The sequence below is a fragment of the Entelurus aequoreus genome, linkage group LG17 (genome assembly GCF_033978785.1).
Source record: "Entelurus aequoreus isolate RoL-2023_Sb linkage group LG17, RoL_Eaeq_v1.1, whole genome shotgun sequence".
Classification (NCBI taxonomy): Eukaryota; Metazoa; Chordata; class Actinopteri; order Syngnathiformes; family Syngnathidae; genus Entelurus; species Entelurus aequoreus.
Genome location: NC_084747.1, coordinates 9,619,306 through 9,640,822, shown reverse-complemented (window position 1 = coordinate 9,640,822; position 21,517 = coordinate 9,619,306). Strand labels below are relative to the sequence as shown.

General features: G+C 40.7%; 1 protein-coding gene across 2 annotated transcripts in view; it reads left to right on the top strand.

Moving 5' to 3' along the window:
- Nucleotides 1–21,517, top strand: part of LOC133632306 (gastrula zinc finger protein XlCGF57.1-like) — a 127,769-nt gene that overhangs the window by 104,951 nt on the left and 1,301 nt on the right. The window contains exons 1-2 of one of the 2 annotated variants that reach the window (XM_062024671.1): nt 10,087–10,679; nt 20,492–21,517. The exon at nt 20,492–21,517 is cut by the window's right edge and continues 1,301 nt beyond it. In XM_062024671.1, the coding sequence (XP_061880655.1) occupies nt 10,274–10,679; nt 20,492–21,390 (1,305 nt within the window). In that variant the 5' untranslated portion in view covers nt 10,087–10,273 and the 3' untranslated portion in view covers nt 21,391–21,517. Of the gene's footprint in view, nt 1–10,086; nt 10,680–20,491 lie in introns of those variants that run through there. The other variant, XM_062024672.1, reaches the window with a different exon arrangement.

Here is a 21,517-nt window from a genome sequence, read left to right as displayed (position 1 = left end):
GTTTAAAGGCCTACTGAAATTATTTTTTTTAATTTAAACGGGGATAGCAGATCCATTCTATGTCATACTTGATCATTTCGCGATATTGCCATATTTTTGCTGAAAGGATTTAGTAGAGAACATCGACGATAAAATTCGCAACTTTTGGTCGCTGGTAAAAAAGCCTTGCCTGTACCGGAAGTAGCGTGACGTCACAGGTTGAAAGGCTCCTCACATTTCCCCACTGTTTACACCAGCAGCGAGAGCGATTCGGACCGAGAAAGCGACGATTACCCCATTAATTTGAGCCAGGATGAAAGATTTGTGGATGAGGAACGTGAGAGTGAAGGACTAGAGTGCAGTGCAGGACGTATCTTTTTTCGCTCTGACTGTAACTTAGGTAAAAGGGCTCATTGGATTCCACACTTTCTCCTTTTTCTATTGTGGATCACGGATTTATATTTTAAACCACCTCGGATACTATATCCTCTTGAAAATGAGAGTCGAGAACGCGAAATGGACATTCACAGTGACTTTTATCTCCACGACAATACTTCGGTGAAGCACTTTAGCTACGGAGCTAACATGATAGCATCGTGCTTAAATGCAGATAAAAACAAAAGAAATAAGCCCCTGACTGGAAGGATAGACAGAAGATCAACAATACTACTATCAGGAGACACCGAACCAAACACTGGACCTGTAACCACACGGTTAATGCTGTGCCGCCTGTCGAAGCCTAGCAATGCTGTTGCTAACGACGCCATTGAAACTAACTTAGCTACGGTACCTCGTCAGAGCTATGATAAAAACATTAGCGCTCCACCTACGCCAGCCCTCATCTGCTCATCAACACCCGTGCTCACCTGCGTTCCAGCGATCGATGGCGCAACGAAGGACTTCACCCGATCATCGATGCGGTCGGTGGCTAGCGTCGGATAGCGCGTCTGCTATCCAACTCAAAGTCCTCCTGGTTGTGTTGCTGCAGCCAGCCGCTAATACACCGATCCCACCTACAGCTTTCTTCTTTGCAGTCTTCATTGTTCATTAAACAAATTGCAAAAGATTCACCACCACAGATGTCCAGAATACTGTGGAATTTTGCGATGAAAACAGAGCTTTTTGTATTGAGATACAATGGTGAACCAATACTTCCGCTTCAACCATCGACGTCACTCGCAAACGTCATCATACATAGACGTTTTCAACCGGAAGTTTCCCGGGAAATTTAAAATGTCACTTTATAAGTTAACCCGGCCGTATTGGCATGTGTTGCAATGTTAAGATTTCATCATTGATATATAAACTATCAGACTGCGTGGTCGCTAGTAGTGGCTTTCAGTAGGCCTTTAAGTCGGGGTCCACGTTAATCAATTCATGGTAGCAGTTTCCTACTGGTCAAAATGTGGCGTAACCACATTTTCCAGTAGCTTAGGGGTAGCTTAGCTACTTTAAAAAAGAGTAGCTTTTCCTGTAGCTTAGCTACATTTGGACCCATGTAGCTTGTAGCTTTCATGAAAGCTACAAGCTACAAAGAGCTTGATTACTGCAACGCACTTCTCGTCAGTATCCCCAAAAAGAGCATCAAAAAGCTCCAGTACATCCAAAACAGCGCAGCAAGGATCCTGACGAGAGTGCGCAAGCGTGATCATATCACACCTATCCTCAAATCACTCCACTGGCTCCCTATCGCATCCCGGACCCAATTTAAGATCAACCTGCTCACTCACCAATGCATCTACGGCAACGCCCCCTCCTACCTCAAGGACCTAGTTTCCCCTCATCCTCCAACCCGCAACCTCCGCTCCTCAAACACCAACCTCCTCAAAGCCATCAGGACAAACTTACAATCAATGGGCCGCCGGGCTGTCTGCTCGACCGCACCCGAACTCTGGAACGCTCTCCCCGACCATCTTAGAGCACCACAGTCGGTCGACCGTTTTAAGAAGGGACTAAAAAAAACACTTTTTTAGCACAGTTTTATCTCATTTCTCTGCCTTCTTGTTTTTAAATGCACTGCTTGCATATCTGATTTATCCAGTGCTTTCATGTTTGTATTTCTGTTATCTATGTTTCTGTTTTATCTAGTGTTTATCTAGTGCAGGGGTCACCAACCTTTTTGAAACCAAGAGCTACTTCTTGGGTACTGATTCATGCGAAGGGCTACCAGTTTGATACACACTTGAATAAATTGCCAGAAATAGCCAATTTGCTCAATTTACCTTTAACTCTATGTTATTATTAATAATGAATGATATTTACACTTAATTGAACGGTTTAAAAGAGGAGAAAACACGAAAAAAATGACAATTCAATTTTGAAACATAGTTTATCTTCAATTTCGACTCTTTAAAATTCAAAATTCAACCGAAAAAAAGAAGAGAAAAACTAGCTAATTCGAATCTTTTTGAAAAAATTTAAAAAAGAATTTATGGAACATCATTAGTAATTTTTCCTGATTAAGATTAATTTTAGAATTTTGATGATATGTTTTAAATTGGTTAAAATCCAATCTACACTTTGTTAGAATATATAACAAATTGGACCAAGCTATATTTCTAACAAAGACAAATCATTATTTCTTCTAGATTTTCCAGAACAAAAATTTTAAAAGAAATTCAAAAGACTTTGAAATAAGATTTAAATTTGATTCTACAGATTTTCTGGATTTGCCAGAATAATTGTTTTGAATTTTAATCATAATAAGTTTGAAGAAATATTTCACAAATATTATTTGTCGAAAAAACAGAAGCTAAAATGAAAAATTAAATTAAAATGTATTTATTATTCTTTACAATAAAAAAAAAAAATTACTTGAACATTGATTTAAATTGTCAGGAAAGAAGAGGAAGGAATATAACAGGTAAAAAGGTATATGTGTTTAAAAATCCTAAAATTATTTTTAAGGTTGTATTTTTTCTCTAAAATTGTCTTTCTGAAAGTTATAAGAAGCAAAGTAAAAAAATTAATGAATTTATTTAAACAAAAGAAGACCAAGTCTTTAAAATATTTTCTTGGATTTTCAAATTCTATTTGAGTTTTGTCTCTCTTAGAATTAAAAATGTCGGGCAAAGCGAGACCAGCTTGTTAGTAAATAAATACAATTTTAAAAATAGAGGCAGCTCACTGGTAAGTGCTGCTATTTGAGCTATTTTTAGAACAGGCCAGCGGGCTACTCATCTGGTCCTTACGGGCTACCTGGTGCCCGCGGGCACCGCGTTGGTGACCCCTGATCTAGTGTGTGTCATGATTTCCTTTCTATTTTCATTTTTTATTATATATTTTAACTTTCTATATTTTTTTTTATTTTTTTTTTTATTTTTTTGTATGCTTTGTAGCACTTTGAGATTTTAACAAATAATAATGTAATTCATTATTATTATTATTATTATTATTAAAGAGAGAAAATGAACTGTGACTCAAAAAATTATGGAGAAAGTGGAATGAGCCGGATGAATGAGAGCATCCATACATACGGAGAACATCCACGATGATTGGTTGGTGTTTGTATGATGAGTCATCTTTTTTTTTTGAGGACCAGTCATAGACAATTTAGAGTGAAAAGCAAATTTTATTTTCACTCGCATACAAAACATTCTAACTTGGATTGTTTCCCTGGCTTGGAGACTCTCCTGAAGGACAGTGCAGTGAAGACACAACAAACTCCCTTCTTGTCTCTCATGAACACACACCTGTTGTTGTTGACTTTGGACTGACTATCGACTGCACGACATCAAGGCCGCGGAACAGAGACACACTGCAGGCTTACACACACACATGCATCCACAAAAAAATACATTCACCACACACACATACCCCAACGGCCTTGACGCAAATCCCATAGGGGTGATGGACGGATGGGCAGTGCTTGAGAGCTGCGGCCTGCCACCATGGCCCCCCCACTCCCTCCCCTCTGTTGCTAGATATCTTGATATGTATGTTGTAATATGTACATGTGCTTTGCTATGGAGGTTTTTTTCCCACTCCAGACTGGGCCCCCTTAGGAGCCCCGTCTAGATTGTATTTTTTTTTACCCATCCTTCCCCAGCGTTTACCTTTCTCCTATCTTTTACGGGGCGCCTGTTCTGTAACCCTGTACCCTGTTTGTTTGTCTCATCTCGAACGGGTTTGTGCTGAAAACAAAGTTTCGTTGTGCTTGTGCAAAGACAATAAAGACCTATCCTGTCCTATCCTATCCTAATGTTATACGGACTGGCCAATCAAAGGCAAGACGAGGCGGGTCATCAAAACAAGTAAGCAAAATCATAACAGACACACACACTCATGTCACATGACGACGAGGGAGTCGGAGAAAGAGGGACGCTTCAAGCTGACCACTCAAAAAAACAAAAAACATACTCGAAAATGTCAGAGGAATTCTCTCCCGCAGATTAGATAGATAATAATAATAACAACTGGGATTTATATAGCGCTTTTCTAAGTACCCAAAGTCGCTTTACATGTTAAAAACCCATCATTTATTCACACCTAGTGGTGGTAAGCTACTTTCGTAGCCACAGCTGCCCTGGGGTAGACTGACGGAAGCGTGGCTGCCAATTTGCGCTTACGGCCCCTCCGACCACCACCTATCATTCATCCGGCTTATTAGTGATTCCCAGAGCCAAAAAAAAGTCTGCGGGCTATAGAGCGTTTTCTATTCGGGCTCCAGTACTCTGGAATGCCCTCCCGGTAACAGTTAGAGATGCTACCTCAGTAGAAGCATTTAAGTCCCATCTTAAAACTCATTTGTATAATCTAGCCTTTAAATAGACCCCCCCTTTTTTAGACCAGTTGATCTGCCGTTTCTTTTCTTCTCTCCTCTTCTCCCCTGTCCCTTGCGAGGGGGAGTTGCATAGGTCCGGTGGCCATGGATGAAGTGCTGGCTGTCCAGAGTCGGGACCCCGGGTGGACCACTAGCCTGTGCATCGGTTGGGGACATCTCTGCGCTGCTGACCCGTCTCCGCTCGGGATGGTTTCCTGTTGGCCCCATTGTGGACTGGACTCCCGCTGATGTGTTGGATCCACTGTGGACTGGACTTTCACAATATTATGTCAGACCCACTCGACATCCATTGCTTTCGGTCTCCCCTAGAGGGGGCGGGGGGTTACCCACATATGCGGTCCTCTCCAAGGTTTCTCATAGTCATTCACCGACGTCCCACTGGGGTGAGTTTTTCCTTGCCCGTATGTGGGCTCTGTACCGAGGATGTCGTTGTGGCTTGTACAGCCCTTTGAGACACTTGTGATTTAGGGCTATATAAATAAACATTGATTGATTGATTGATTCAACATTCATTCATCGGTGTGAGCGGCACCGATGGCAAGGGTGAAGTGTCCTGCCCAAGGACACAACGGCATGGTAAGAGGCGGGGAGCGAACCTGCAACCCTCAGGTTTCTGACACGGGCGCTCTACCCACTACGCCATGCCGCCCTGTTTGGATGTTTCCTTTAGTGATGAAGACGACGTGCTGGAAACCCACAATAATGCGTGTCCTTGGCCATATTTAAACAAATGTAAGAGTTTAGAGAAAACAATGCCTAAAACCTTAGTTTTTACTTGTTTACTCTGTAAACCAAAATCATAACTGCTCTCTTCATCTAAGACAGTGGTTCTTAACCTGGGTTCGATGGAACCCTAGGGGTTCGGTGAGTCGGCCTCAAGGGTTCGGCGAAGGTCAAGACACACCCGACTCATCGTGTAAATACAAACCTCTCCCTATCGGCGTATTACGGATACGGCAACAGCAGAAGTCCCACTGATTTGCAGGTGTGTAATTAATTGTGAGTTCATGCACTGTGTTGGTTTTGTTCTATGAACAAGGTGATGTTCATGCACGCTTCATTTTGTGCACCAGTAAAAAAAACATAACTTTGTCTTGAATTTGAAAAGGTTTTGTTTTTTTTGCCCTAAAGAAGGGTTCAGTGAATGCGCATATTTAACTGGTGGGGTTCGGTACCTCCAACAAGGTTAAGAACAACTGATCTAAGACGTAGAACATAAAATTAGGAACACACACGAAGGTGAGTTGACTTCATGAAAAGTTTTACTGCACATAACCATTACCAACTGTTCCCAAACTACACACAAGTCATTGTTTTTTTTGTCAAGATATAGATAAATGCTGGGTTGTTTTTTTTACCATACATAAATGTACAACAATACTTTGTTTATGGCTGATTTATGGCGACAAAAACTAATCAGAAGTGCTGATAACGGATGTCATACTGTTAGAATAATTGTATCTAAGTTATCACAAAACTTTGTGTTGCCACGAGTTCCCGGCGAGAAGACAAAAGCTGTCTTTGATCCTACCAAGCAGAAGGCTTGTAAAACTCCACTGTGTAGGATGGGAAGCAACATGAAGGTGTTCTGTTTCTTTCATGTATTGTAATCAACAGAAATATATTGTCTTGACCCGAGAACTACTAATCGAAGAGGAAGGAGGACCTGACTCCACTCCTGAACTGTTTTACGACCTTTTCTTTTAACTGTTTTAATCAAAGGTGATGGCTGTTTACGACCCCCGTCCCTTAGAAACAGCTGTTGCCATGTAATCAGGGAAAGTCCAAATAAAAGAGGAGGGGTACAATCTTTCGTCAGGGGCGTGGGACGACACTGTGTACAGTGTCTACGCGTCTCTCCTCAATTGAGCCAAATTGAATTATGCCTCTGTTTAATTCCTTGCTTCTTGTCTTGTTTAATAGATGTCATCAGTGTTTGAACCTGACACATAGAAGCAGACATCATTGTTTACATCCAGAGCAGCCATCTTTGTAATTCATTCAGGGGTGGTGAGAATTCTCGAGTCATAAACCCAACCCAGTTGAAATTCAGACTGGGACATTTTGACTTCCCAGTACGAATGGAATGCTTGCACGCAGGCGTCCGCGTCGACTTCCGTCTTATTAACAAACTTGGGAAAGGGGGGAGTGACGTATGCCGTAAAGCAAGTCAGCATATTTGTAAGTTTTTGGCGTGACGGGGTTCCTGCCACCCTCCTCAAAGTCACTAAGTGCCATTACAGAGGTGTCATTCAGCGACTTGTAAGTCCATGTATCGTCCCAAAAGTGATGAAATATTTGATGAAGGTTGAAAAGTTACTTACTGCTGCTTTAATATACACTATGTTGCCTAAAGTATTTGGCCACCCATCCAAATGATGAGAATCAGGTGTCCTAATCACAGGTGTATAAAATCCAGCACTTAGGCATGGAGACTGTTTCTACAAACATTTGTGAAAGAATGGGCCGCTTTCAGTGATTTCCAGCGTGGAACTGTCATAGGATGCTACCTGTGCAACAAATCCAGTCGTGAAATTTCCTCGCTCCTAAATATTCCAAAGTCAACTTTATTATAAGAAAAGTGAAGAGTTTGGGAACAACAGCAACTCAGCCACCAAGTGGTAGGCCACGTAAACTGACAGGGAGGTCAGCATAGTGCAAAGACTTTCTGCACAGTCACTTGCTACAAAGCTCTAAACGTCATGTGATCTTCCAATTAGCCCACGTACAGTACGCAGAGAGCATCATGGAATGGGTTTCCATGGCCGAGCAGCTGCATCTAAGCCATACATCAACAAGTCCAAGTGGGATGCAGTGGTGTAAAGCACGTCACCACTGGACTCTAGAGCAGTGGTGACACCTTCTCTGGACTGATGAGTCACACTTTTCCATCTGGCAATCTGATGGACGAGCCTGGACTGCATTGTGCCAAGTGTGACATTTGGTGGAGGAGGAATTATGGTGTGGGGTTGTTTTTCAAGAGTTTGGCTTGGCCCCTTAGTTCCAGTGAAAGGAACTTTGAATGCTCCAGGACACCAAAAACATTTTGGACAATTCCATGGGATGGCACTTCAAGTTCATAGGTGAGTCAAGGCAGGTGGCCAAATACTTTTGGCAGTATAGTGGATTTTCAAAAGAAAACCCACACACAAGTTCAGTTAGTAGTCATTTTATTTCAGACCCAGTGGGGATCTAAATCACAGGGAAAAAAACACACAACGATAAAACCCAAATAAAAGCAATACAAGCAGAAATAAAATAAATAAAAACTTCTATAAATAAATAAGTAATAAATACTCCACAATATTCAATGTCCAGCATTCAGGATTACTCGCCATTGGTTCCACAGACTGGATGGAAATCTGACAGGTTGAGTTGAGTTAAGTTGAGTTTGAGTTTATTTGGAACATGCAAGCGTACAACATGATACATCACACATGCATCCATACAACATGATACATCACACATGCATCCATACAACATGATACATCACACATGTATGCATACAACATGATACATCACACATGCATGCATACAACATGATACAACACACATGCATGCATACAACATGATACATCACACATGCATGCATACAACATGATACATCACACATGCAAGCATACAACATGATGCATCACACATGCATGCATACAACATGATACATCACACGTATATGCATACAACATGATACATCACACATGCAAGCATACAACATGATACATCACACATGCATGCATACAACATGATACATCACACATGCATGCATACAACATGATACATCACACATGCATGCATACAACATGATACATCACACATGCATGCATGCATACAACATGATACATCACACATGCAAGCATACACCATGATACATCACACATGCAAGCATACAACATGATACATCACACATGCATGCAGACAACATGATACATCACACATGCATGCATACAACATGATACATCACACATGCATGCATACAACATGATACATCACACATGCAAGCATACAACATGATACATCACACATGCATGCATACAACATGATACATCACACATGCATGCATTCAACATGATACATCACACATGCATGCATACAACATGATGCATCACACATGCATGCATACAACATGATCCATCACACATGCATGCATACAACATGATACATCACACATGCATGCATACAACATGATACATCACACATGCAAGCATACAACATGATACATCACACATGCATGCATACAACATGATACATCACACATGCATGCATACAACATGATACATCACACATGCATGCATACAACATGATACATCACACATGCATGCATACAACATGATACATCACACATGCATGCATACAACATGATACATCACACATGCATGCATACAACATGATACATCACACATGCATGCATTCAACATGATACATCACACATGCATGCATACAACATGATGCATCACACATGCATGCATACAACATGATACATCACACATGCATGCATACAACATGATACATCACACATGCATGCATACAACATGATACATCACACATGCATTCATACAACATGATACATCACACATGCATGCATACAACATGATACATCACACATGCATGCATACAACATGATACATCACACATGCATGCATACAACATGATACATCACACATGCAAGCATACAACATGATACATCACACATGCATGCATACAACATGATACATCACACATGCATGCATACAACATGATACATCACACATGCATGCATACAACATGATACATCACACATGCAAGCATACAACATGATACATCACACATGCATGCATACAACATGATACATCACACATGCATGCATACAACATGATACAGTTTCCAGTTTCTCTTTTCAACATGTTCGAAAAGGAGTAGGAAGAAGCAGAGCTTATTCAATCCTACCCCTTTTCTTTTACATAACAGTTGCTAAAACGTTTGTTCACTTCCTGTTCTCAATTTATTCCCAATATACTCCATAAGTAATCACAATAAAAATAAATAAATATGTAATACATAGTGAAGTAAGTCACATTTCATATGGTGAGATGAGTAAGATTATTTTGGAAAAAAAAGGTTAGCTAAAGTTCGTAACAATACAAAAAATATTAAAACAATTTATTTTTATATATATATATTTTTTTATTTTTTTTTTATTCAACAAAACTCGTATGAATAATGATTTACTTTTGCGAAATGGTTGTTTAAAAGAAACATGTTGACACGGATATATTTTGAAAAACCAAATACTACCGTAAGAAAGGAAACGGAAATGGCTGACTTTTGGCGCATGCGCAAACGGATCAAATAAAAAGACCTGCAGGCGACCAAGATGGCGGACTGAACGTCTGTGGCTCGCTAAAGAAGTTTCACATTTACGATCTAACATTTATGTAGACTCGCAGAGGTTCGCCTTGTCTAAAACTCACGAAACTAAAGTCGAGTTTGGAGTGACGGATTGAAGTGAAGTGAAGATTGAAGACGTGATAGAAGATGGACGACTACTGCTACGCTAAGATGGCGACGTCCGCTAAAAGAGAAAGTGAAAGAGAATCAGCGCCACCAACGAAAGCTGCAGACAAAGATGAGCGAGTTGAAGTTTCCAACAACGTCATTTTGGAGGCTATCTTAAGCCTTGGAAAGAGCGTCGATGAGAAATGTTCCGACTTTTTTAAACAATTCAATCAAATAACCGCCATGATTGTTAGCTTGAAGAAGGCAGTGGAGTTCACATCAGAGGAGATGAAAGAATGCAAAAGTCAAATGAAGAAAGTGGAAGAGCAAAACAAGCGCTTGTGTAAAGAAAATAATGATGTGAAAGAAGAGATGTTGGGGAAGAGTAAGAGATGTGAAGAGAAGACTGGACCACATGTCTACATCAACGTGCAGAGGATTGGAGGTAATAAAGAACAAGAATAATATGATTACTGTCAACTTTTGATTGGGAAGTTCTCCACAAGTGTCACAGCTCATAAAGTTACCAATATAAATTTAAATAATTAGATTTTGTATTTAAATGTCTACAAGGCAAAATATATGTTGTATCCATGAATGTTATGCACTCAAAAATAGGTATTTAAAAAAACTAGAGATGTCCGATAATGGCTTTTTTGCTGATATCCGATATTGTCCAACTCTTAATTACCGATTCCGATATCAACCGACACTGATATATACAGTCGTGGAATGAACACGTTATTATGCCTAATGTTGTTGTGATGCCCCGCTGGATGCATTAAACCAAGGGTCACCAACGCGGTGCCCGCGGGCACCAGGTAGCCCGTAAGGACCAGATGAGTAGCCCGCTGGCCTGTTCTAAAAATAGCTCAAATAGCAGCACTTACCAGTGAGCTGCCTCTATTTTTTAAATGTTATTTATTTACTAGCAAGCTGGTCTCGCTTTGCCCGACATTTTTAATTCTAAGAGAGACAAAACTCAAATAGAATTTGAAAATCCAAGAAAATATTTTAAAGACTTGGTCTTCACTTGTTTGAATAAATTCATTATTTTTTTTACTTTGCTTCTTATAACTTTCAGAAAGACAATTTTAGAGAAAAAATACAACCTTAAAAATGATTTTAGGATTTTTAAACACATATACCTTTTTACCTTTTAAATTCCTTCCTCTTCTTTCCTGACAATTTAAATCAATGTTCAAGTAATTTTTTTTTTTATTGTAAAGAATAATAAATACATTTTAATTTAATTCTTCATTTTAGCTTCTGTTTTTTCGACGAAGAATATTTGTGAAATATTTCTTCAAACTCATTATGATTAAAATTCAAAAAAATGATTCTGGCAAATTTAGAATATCTGTAGAATCAAATTTAAATCTTATTTCAAAGTCTTTTAAATTTCTTTTAAAATTTTTGTTCTGTAAAATCTAGAAGAAATAATGATTTGTCTTTGTTAGAAATATAGCTCGGTCCAATTTGTTATATATAATTTGTTATATATTCTAACAAAGTGCAGATTGGATTTTAACCTATTTAAAATATGTCTTCAAAATTCTAAAATTAATCTTAATCAGGAAAAATTATTAATGATGTTCCATAAATTCTTTTTTACATTTTTTCAAAAAGTTTCGAATTAGCTAGTTTTTCTCTTCTTTTTTTCGGTTGAACTTTGAATTTTAAATAGTCGAAATTGAAGATAAACTATGTTTCAAAATGTAATTGTCATTTTTTTCGTGTTTTCTCCTCTTTTAAACCGTTCAATTAAGTGTAAATATCATTAATTATTAATAATAACATAGAGTTAAAGGTAAATTGAGCAAATTGGCTATTTCTGGCCATTTATTTAAGTGTGTATCAAACTGGTAGCCCTTCGCATTAACCAGTACCCAAGAAGTAGCTCTTGGTTTCAAAAAGGTTGGTGACCCCTGCATTAAACAATGTAACAAGGTTTTCCAAAATAAATCAACTCAAGTTATGGAAAAAAAGTGCCAACATGGCACTGCCATATTTATTATTGAAGTCACAAAGTGCATTATTTTGTTTAACATGCCTCAAAACAGCAGCTTGGAATTTGGGACATGCTCTCCCTGAGAGAGCATGAGGAGGTTGAGGTGGGGGGGTAGGGGGTAGCGGGGGGTGTATATTGTAGCGTCCCGGAAGAGTTATTGCTGCAAGGGGTTCTGGGTATTTGTTCTGTTGTGTTTATGTTGTGTTACGGTGCGGATGTTCTCCCGAAATGTGTTTGTCATTCTTGTTTGGTGTGGGTTCACAGTGTGGCACATATTTGTAACAGTGTTAAAGTTGTTTATACGTCCACCCTCAGTGTGACCTGTATGGCCGTTGACCAAGTATGCATGGCATTCACTTGTGTGTGTGAAAAGCCGTAGATATTATGTGATTGGGCCGGCACGCAAAGGCAGTGCCTTTAAGGCACACCTCCAATATTGGGAGAAATTCAGAAGAATGGTTGCCCCGGGAGATTTTCGGGAGGGGCACTGAAATTCGGGAGTCTCCCGGGAAAATGGGGAGGGTTGGCAAGTATGACTGGGAGACGCAACTGCTCTGTACTTCTCCCTACGTCCGTGTACCACTCCGTACAGCGGCGTTTTAAAAAGTCATAAATTTTACTTTTTGAAACCGATACCGATAATTTCCGATATTACATTTTAAAGCATTTATCGGCCGATAATATAGGTAGTCTGATATTATCGGACACCTCTAAAAAAACACATCAAAATCTGTTTGTATATTTCTACAAGAAACTCATCCTTCATACGGTGAGACTTCTTTCTTTATAACTTAGGACTAATTACACCTTTGAAATCCGTTTTTAAAGGATTTGTTGAAAACAAATCCTTTAAAAACTAAATGTTTCCTTATAAAAAATAATGTCAATCCAAATAAGCCATTCTAGAGCCGCACTCCGGAAAATGTTACACGCGTGTGTTGTGTGTAACACCTCAGGCGGCACTGCATCAAAAAGCGACATCGGTGTGTAAAGGATATCACCACATGGGCTCGGGAACACTTCAGAAAACCACTGTCAGTAACTACAGTTAGTCGCTACATCTGTAAGTGCAAGTTAAAACTCTACTGTGCAAAGCCAAAGCCATTTATCAACAACACCCAGAAATGCCGCCGGCTTCGCTGGGCCAGAACTCATCTAAGATGGACTGATGCAAAGTGGAAAAGTGTTCTGTGATCTCATAAGTCCACATTTCACATTGTTTTTGGAAACTGTGGACGTTGTGTACTCCAGACCAAAGAGGAAAAGAACCATCCGGACTGTTCTAGGCGCAAAGTGTAAAAGCCAGCATGTGTGATGGTATGGGGGTGTATTAGTGCCCAAGACATGGGTAACTTACACATCTGTGAAGGCACCATTAATGCTGAAAGGTACATACAGGTTTTGGAGCAACATATGTTGCCATCCAAGCAACGTTATCACGGACGCCCCTGCTTATTTCAGCAAGACAATGCCAAGCCACGTGTTACAACAGCGTGGCTTCATAGTAAAAGAGTGTGGGTACTAGACTGGCCTGCCTGTAGTCCAGACCTGTCTCCCATTGAAAATGTGTGGCGCATTATGAAGCATCAAATAAGACAACAGAGACTATTGAACAACTTAAGCTGTACATCAAGCAAGAATGGGAAAGAATTCCACTTCAAAAATGTGTCTCTTCAGTTCCCAAACCTTTACTGAGTGTTGTTAAAAGGAAAGGCCATGTAACACAGTGGTAAAAATGCCCCTGTGACTACTTTTTTGCAATGTGTTGCTGCCGTTAAATTCTAAGTTCATGATTATTTGCAACAAAAAAAATAAGTTTCTCAGTGTGAACGTTAAATATCTTGTCTTTGCAGTCTATTCAATTGAATATAAGTTGAAAAGGATTTGCAAATCATTTTATTCTCTTTTTATTTACCATTTACACAATGTGACAACTTCACTGGTTTTGGGTGTCGTACATATGTTGTACATCGTCTTGGTTTGCCTAGCAACACTTTGGCGACCCAAACGACCGACTCCTTAATCAGTTTTGTACTGATGTATGCATTGATATGATCAAAGTGGAACCTCTGTTTACTACCTTTTCGTTCTACGAACCTTTAGATGTATGCGAACCATGTCTCGGTGTACAAACGCTTCGTTCATTCATTTTGTGTGCCACTGGAAGCCCTATGGCAGCTGCGGTTTTGATGACATCACTTCCTGTGCACGCAGGCAAAGAGGTAATGGCGTTGAGTTACTGTTGAGCCACAAGCTGGAAAATAGCTAGCAGAAATGCACAAAGAAAGAAGGACCTTGCGGAGATCTCAGGTCCAAAGCCATGGCAAGTCATTCTCAGGATTAGACAAGACAAATGTATCTTCAAACGGCGTGAGACGACATCATTGGAGCTGGCGCCGTTGTTGCTTGTAGAGAGGAGGAGCTTCACGTCCGTATTTGCATTACAGTTGAGTGCATTAACAACATAACATTTAGTTATTTTCTCAAACTACTTTAATAAAATGGAATATAATCTCTGCAGAAAAAAAAGAAAGGAAATCTAGAGTCACTTTTAACGGTGACTTCCGTCCAAACATGTCAATTCTCTTCTCACACAAATCACACACATCCGGCTTCACAATATTAGCGCGACGTGTAGCTCCATAAATGACAAAAATCTGTAACGTGACAAAATGAAAAATGTTCTTACGTTACTATCATGCTTTGTCAAACATGTCTTGTAATGTAATCTGTGATATTTCTTTTATAAGCAGTTCTGATTGATAGTCTGAAAGTTTAGCAGGCTGAATATTACACCTTATAATAAATAGAGGAGATTAAAACATTGTCATGCAGGGATAGGAGTAGTATTAACTTGTCAAACCTGGGATGCACAGAATATCAGAAGCATTTGTTCAGGTAGAAATGTCAGAGATGACATCAACAAACATCGTAACTATCCACATTTTGCATGAAACTGGTGTCGAAACATGGAAGTGTAGCCCCTCCTCTGAATGCAAGTGCTCCTGCAGCAGGAATACAAGTTTGGTATTCTTACAAAATACAAACATCTGGCAAGACACCAACACAGTGCAGGTTATTTTATTAAATTGTCATTAAAAGCATGTTATGTCCTTTTTGTGTTGGCCTGTTTAAAAAAGATTTCATTAAAGCAAAGTAATTGTCCTTACGTGGTAAAAGAAAAACTTGAAAATCATCTGTCTTGCATCCAATTAATAATGATGAAAAATGATATGTATCTGCGATTGATTTTTAGCAAACTATGAACAAACTTTGATTAATCACGATTAAATATTTTAATCGTTTGACAGCCCTTTTAAATATATATATATTTATATATATATAATTTTTATATACATATAGCTATATATGAATGTGGCTTCGCATTGTCTTGCTGAAATAAGCAGGGGCGTCCATGGTAACGTTGCTTGGATGGCAACATATGTTGCTCCAAAAGCTGTATGTACCTTTCAGCATTAATGGTGCCTTCACAGATGTGTAAGTTACCCATGTCTTGGGCACAAATACACCCCCATACCATCACACATGCTGGCTTTTACACTTTCACCCTAGAACAGTCCAGATGGTTCTTTTCCTCTTTGGTCCGGAGGATACGTCCACAGTTCCCAAAAACAATTTGAAATGTGGACTCGTCAGACCACAGAACACTTTTCCACTTTGCATCAGTCCATCTTAGATGAGCTCGGGCCCAGCGAAGGCGGCGGCGTTTCTGGGTGTTGTTGATAAATGGCTTTCGCTTTTAACTTGCACTTACAGATGTAGCGACCAATTGTAGTTACTGACAGTGGGTTTCTGAAGTGTTCCTGAGCCCATGTGGTGATATCCTTTACACACTGATGTCGCTTTTTGATGCGGTACCGCCTGAGGGATCCAAGATCACGGGCATTCAATGTTGGTTTTCTGCCTTGCCGCTTACGTGCAGTGATTTATCCGGATTCTCTGAACCTTTTGATGATATTACGGAGCGTAGATGGTGAAATCCCTAAATTCCTTGCAATAGCTGGTTGAGAAATGTTGTTCTTAAACAATTTGCTCAGGCATTTGTTGACAAAGTGGTGACCCTCGCCCCGTCCTTGTTTGTGAATGACTGAGCATTTCATGGAAGCTGCTTTTATACCCAATCATGGCACCCACCCGTTCCCAATTAGCCTGTTCACCTGTGGGATGTTCCAAATAAGTCTTTGATGAGCATTCCTCAACTTTATCAGTCTTTTTTGCCACTTGTGCCAGCTTTTTTGAAACATGTTGCAGGCATCATATCCCAAATGAGCTAATATTTGCTAAAAATAACAAAGTTAACCAGTTCGAAGGTCAAATATCTTGTCTTTGCAGTCTATTCAATTGAATATATGTTGAAAAGGATTTGCAAATCATTGTACCGTATTTCCTTGAATAGCAGCAGGGGCGCTAATTAATTTAAAACCTCCTGTCACTCCGGCGCTTACCAGAAGCCTGCGGGATGGCCAAGCATGCGCTAATTATTTTAAAACCTCTTCTCACTCCGGCGCTTACCTTATCATGAAAAGCACATTTAATTAAAAAAAAACGTTATTATTGTCTTACCTTTAGGTATAAATGAGTCCATGCCAGCTCCTTTTGAAGAAAAGCATCAATATAGAAGACTTCCTTATCTTTCTTCAGTTTTAAAAGTCTCTCTGTCTCGATGTAAATCTTCCTTTTAAGTATTACCTCCTGCTTCGATTGAAAGTCCAGTTTAGAAAACTGTTTTATTTTAGATATGTAATCCTCCATGGTAAAAACAATGGCTGCACACTCTTGCTGCATGTTGTCTTCTTCTGCAGCACCGGTTTTCTGCAGTACCAGCAGTCGCAAGAAGGATCACTAGCGCCCTCTACCACCAGGAGGCGGGAGTTAATGACTCATATTTGACCCGGCGGAAGTGCCAAGCATGCGCTAATTATTTTGCGAAACGAGTTTGACCCGGCTGTAATTCAAGGCATGCGAATACCATATTCCCGGCGCCAATTCAAGGAATTATGGTATTCTCTTTTTATTTACCATTTACACAACGTGACAACTTCACTGCTTTTGGGTTTTGTACATATAAGTATTCACGGCCTTTGCTCAGTACTCCGTTGATGCACTTTTGGCAGCAAAAAAACAAATACATTTTTGTCAAAAGACTGTGACTAAAACTAAATGACAAACTGCTGTCAAAATGAAAACTGCTAGGCAGAAAAGTAACTGCTTCGTCCTCCTTGCTGTAGCCACCTGGACCAGAGTTGAATAAATGGACTCAGCACGGCACTATTTTGCTTTTTTGTTTTTTAGCATGAAGAAAAGTACACTATATTGCCAAAAGTATTTGGCCACCCATCCAAATGATGAGAATCAGGTGTCCTAATCACTTGGCCTGGCCACAGGTGTATCAAATCAAGCACGTAGGCATGGAGACTGTTTCTACAAAGATTTGTGAAAGAAAGCCGCTCTCAGTGATTTCCAGCGTGGAACTGTCACGGGATGCCACCTGTGCAACAAATCCAGTCGTGAAATGTCCTCGCTCCTAAATATTCCTATGTTAACTTTATTATAAGAAAAGTGAAGAGTTTGGGAACAACAGCAACTCAGACACAAAGTGGTAGGAGTGTGAAATTTGGTGGAGGAGGAAGTATGGTGTGGGGTTGTTTTTCAGGAGTTGGGCTTGGCCCCTTAGTTCCAGTGAAAGGAACTTTGAATGCTCCAGGATACCAAAACATTTTGGACAATTCCATGCTCCCAACCTTGTGGGAACAGTTTGGAGCGGGCCCCTTCCTCTTCCAACATGAGCAAGGTCCATAAAGACATGGACGACAGAGTCTGGTGTGGATGAACTTGACTGGCCTGCACAGAGTCCTGACCTGAACCCGATTGAACACCTTTGGGATGAATTAGAACGGAGACCGAGAGCCAGGCCTTCTCCACCAACATCAGTGTGTGACCTCACCAATGCGCTTTTGGAAGAATGGTGGAACATTCCTATAAACACACTCCGCAACCTTGTGGACAGCCTTCCCAGAAGAGTTGAAGCTGTAATAGCTGCAAAAGGTGGACCCTATGGGTTAGGAATGGGATGGCACTTCAAGTTCATATGTGAGTCAATCAATCAATCAATCAATGTTTATTTATATAGCCCTAAATCACAAGTGTCTCAAAGGGCTTCACAAGCCACAACCACATCCTCGGTACAGAGCCCACATACGGGCAAGGAAAAACCCACCCCAGTGGGACGTCAATGTGAATGACTATGAGAAACCTTGGAGAGGACCGCATATGTAGGTAACCCCCCACCCCCTCTAGGGGAGACCGAAAGCAATGGATGTCGAGTGGGTCTGACATAATATTGTGAAAGTCCAGTCCACAGTGGATCCAACACATCAGCGAGAGCCCAGTCCATAGTGGGGCCAGCAGGAAACCGTCCCGAGCGGAGACGGGTCAGCAGCTCAGAGATGTCCCCAACCGATGCACAGGCTAGTGGTCCACCCGGGGTCCTGACTCTGGACAGCCAGCACTTCATCCATGGCCACCGGACCTGTGCAACTCAACCTCCGAGGGAGAGGGGAGCAGAGGAAAAGAAACAGCAGATCAACTGGTCTAAAAGGGGGTCTATTTAAAGGCTAGAGTATACAAATGAGTTTTAAGATGGGACTTAAATGCTTCTACTGAAGTAGCATCTCTAACTTTTACCGGGAGGGCATTCCATAGTACTGGAGCCCGAATAGAAAACGCTCTATAGCCCGCAGACTTTTTTTTGGCTCTGGGAATCATTAATAAGCCGGAGTTCTTTGAACGCAGATTTCTTGTCGGGACATATGGTACAATACAATCGGCAAGATAGGCAGGAGCTAAACCGTGTAGTATTTTATACGTAAGTAGTAAAACCTTAAAGTCGCATCTTAAGTGCACAGGAAGCCAGTGCAGGTGAGCCAGTATAGGCGTAATATTATAAAACTTTCTTGTTTTTGTCAAAAGTCTAGCAGCCGCATTTTGTACCATCTGTAATCTTTTAATGCTAGACATAGGGAGGCCCGAAAATAAAACGTTACAGTAATCGAGACGTAACGAACGCATGAATAATGATCTCAGCGTCGCTTGTGGACAAGATGGAACGAATTTTAGCGATATTACGGAGATGAAAGAAGGCCGTTTTAGTAACACTCTTAATGTGTGACTCAAACGAGAGAGTTGGGTCGAAGATAATACCCAGATTCTTTACCGAGTCTCCTTGTTTAATTGTTTGGTTGTCAAATGTTAAGGTGGTATTATTAAATAGATGTCGGTGTCTAGCAGGACCGATAATCAGCATTTCCGTTTTCTTAGCGTTGAGTTGCAAAAAGTTAGCGGACATCCATTGTTTAATTTCATTAAGACACGCCTCCAGCTGACTACAATCCGGCGTGTTGGTCAGCTTTAGGGGCATGTAGAGTCGGGTGTCATCAGCATAACAGTGAAAGCTAACACCGTATTTGCGTATGATGTCACCTAGCAGCAGCATGTGAATACTAAAGAGTGCAGGGCCAAGAACCGAACCCTGGGGAACTCTGCACGTTACCTTGACATAGTCCGAGGTCACATTGTTATGGGAGACGCACTGCATCCTGTCAGTAAGATAAGAGTTAAACCAGGACAATGCTAAGTCTGACATACCAACACGTGTTTTGATACGCTCTAATAAAATATTATGATCAACAGTATCGAAAGCGGCGCTAAGATCAAGAAGCAGCAAGTCAAGGCAGGTGGCCAAATACTTTTGGCAATATAGTGTATGTATCTGCGCTGTAGGAGTTGTCACAGAGCGATTGTTCAGCGTAAAGCATATAAACTGTACGTTGAAAAAGTTTGCCCTCTAAAAGAATGTAACGCCCCACCCCAAATATTTTTCTGCAGATTTGTTGAGGCATCGTTGTATCCAGATGTTTACGCTGCAGATGTTTGGTCTTGTGTTCCATTTCGAGTGTGAGACAAGTGTCCAACAACGTTGGCAGACCGTAACATTTCTGTCGACAGTTTTATCTCCCTTGTTGATGTATTCAGCTCTCTTTTCTTCTGTGTGTAAACTGCAACTTTCTATGGCTCCAGTTCTAACGCTGTGGGGAGGGGCGGGGTTAGAGGTGAATGTCCATGAGACACTACACACGCATGCAGTACATAGAAGAAAGTGTGGAGCAACATCAAGGAGAAACATCTCATGGATCATGTCTGAACTAAAGTGTGTTTGTGTCCTGCAGACGTCCAGCAGATGATTGGTCATCCGGACGAACTTCCCCCTCAGTCGCACGGGGAGAGTTCCACTTTAAAGAAGGAGGCTTCCCAGCCCCACCACCCTAAAGGAGAAGAGGAGGAACTCTGGATCACTCAGGAGGGAGAGTGTCTTCTAGGGACGCAGGAAGCTGATCTCACCAAGTTGCCACTGACTGTTGTCTCTGTGAAGACTGAAGATGATGAAGAGAAACCACAAGTAGACAACCTCTTAGCTCCACTATCAGATAGAGAGGCTGGAGACGAGGTTGAAGTAACTTTGAGCAGCGATACAGACTGTGAAGGTGATATGAGGACTCACGCTGACAACAAACACTCGGAAAGTTCTGAAAAGAAGAGAGGTAAAAAACGTTTAAGCTGCTCAGTTTGTGGCAAAAAATTTGCCCGAAAGAGCCATTTGGCTGAACACATGGGAACACACACAGGCGAAAAAACGTTCAGTTGTCAAGTTTGTGGTAAAAGCTTTTCTCTCAAGACCTATTTGACAAGACACATGATAATGCACGCTGGAGAAAACCCATTTAATTGTTCAGTTTGCAGTAAACCTTTTTTTTCCCGGCTGGGTTTGACTCGACACATAATGAAACACACCGGAGAAAAACCTTTCAGTTGTTCCGTCTGCGGGAAACGCTTTTCTCAAAGGGGCCATTTGACTGAACACACGAGAATCCACACAGGAGAAAAACCATACAAGTGTTCAATTTGCGGCAGAAACTTTGCTCGCAGGAACGGTTTGACTGGCCACATGAGAACGCACACTGGAGAAAAACCATTTGTTTGTTCAGTTTGCGGTAAAGGCTTTTCCATCAAGTCCTGCTTGATAGGACACACGAAAACACACACGAGAGAAAAAACAATTAATTGTTGAGTTTGCGGTAAAGCTTTCTTTGCAGACAGTGACACGCGATGTAGAAAATAGCATGCCTGTGTGGTGTAAGAAAGACACAAGAGAGAAAAAACATTCACCTCTTTGTGTTAAAAGCTTTAATCAAATT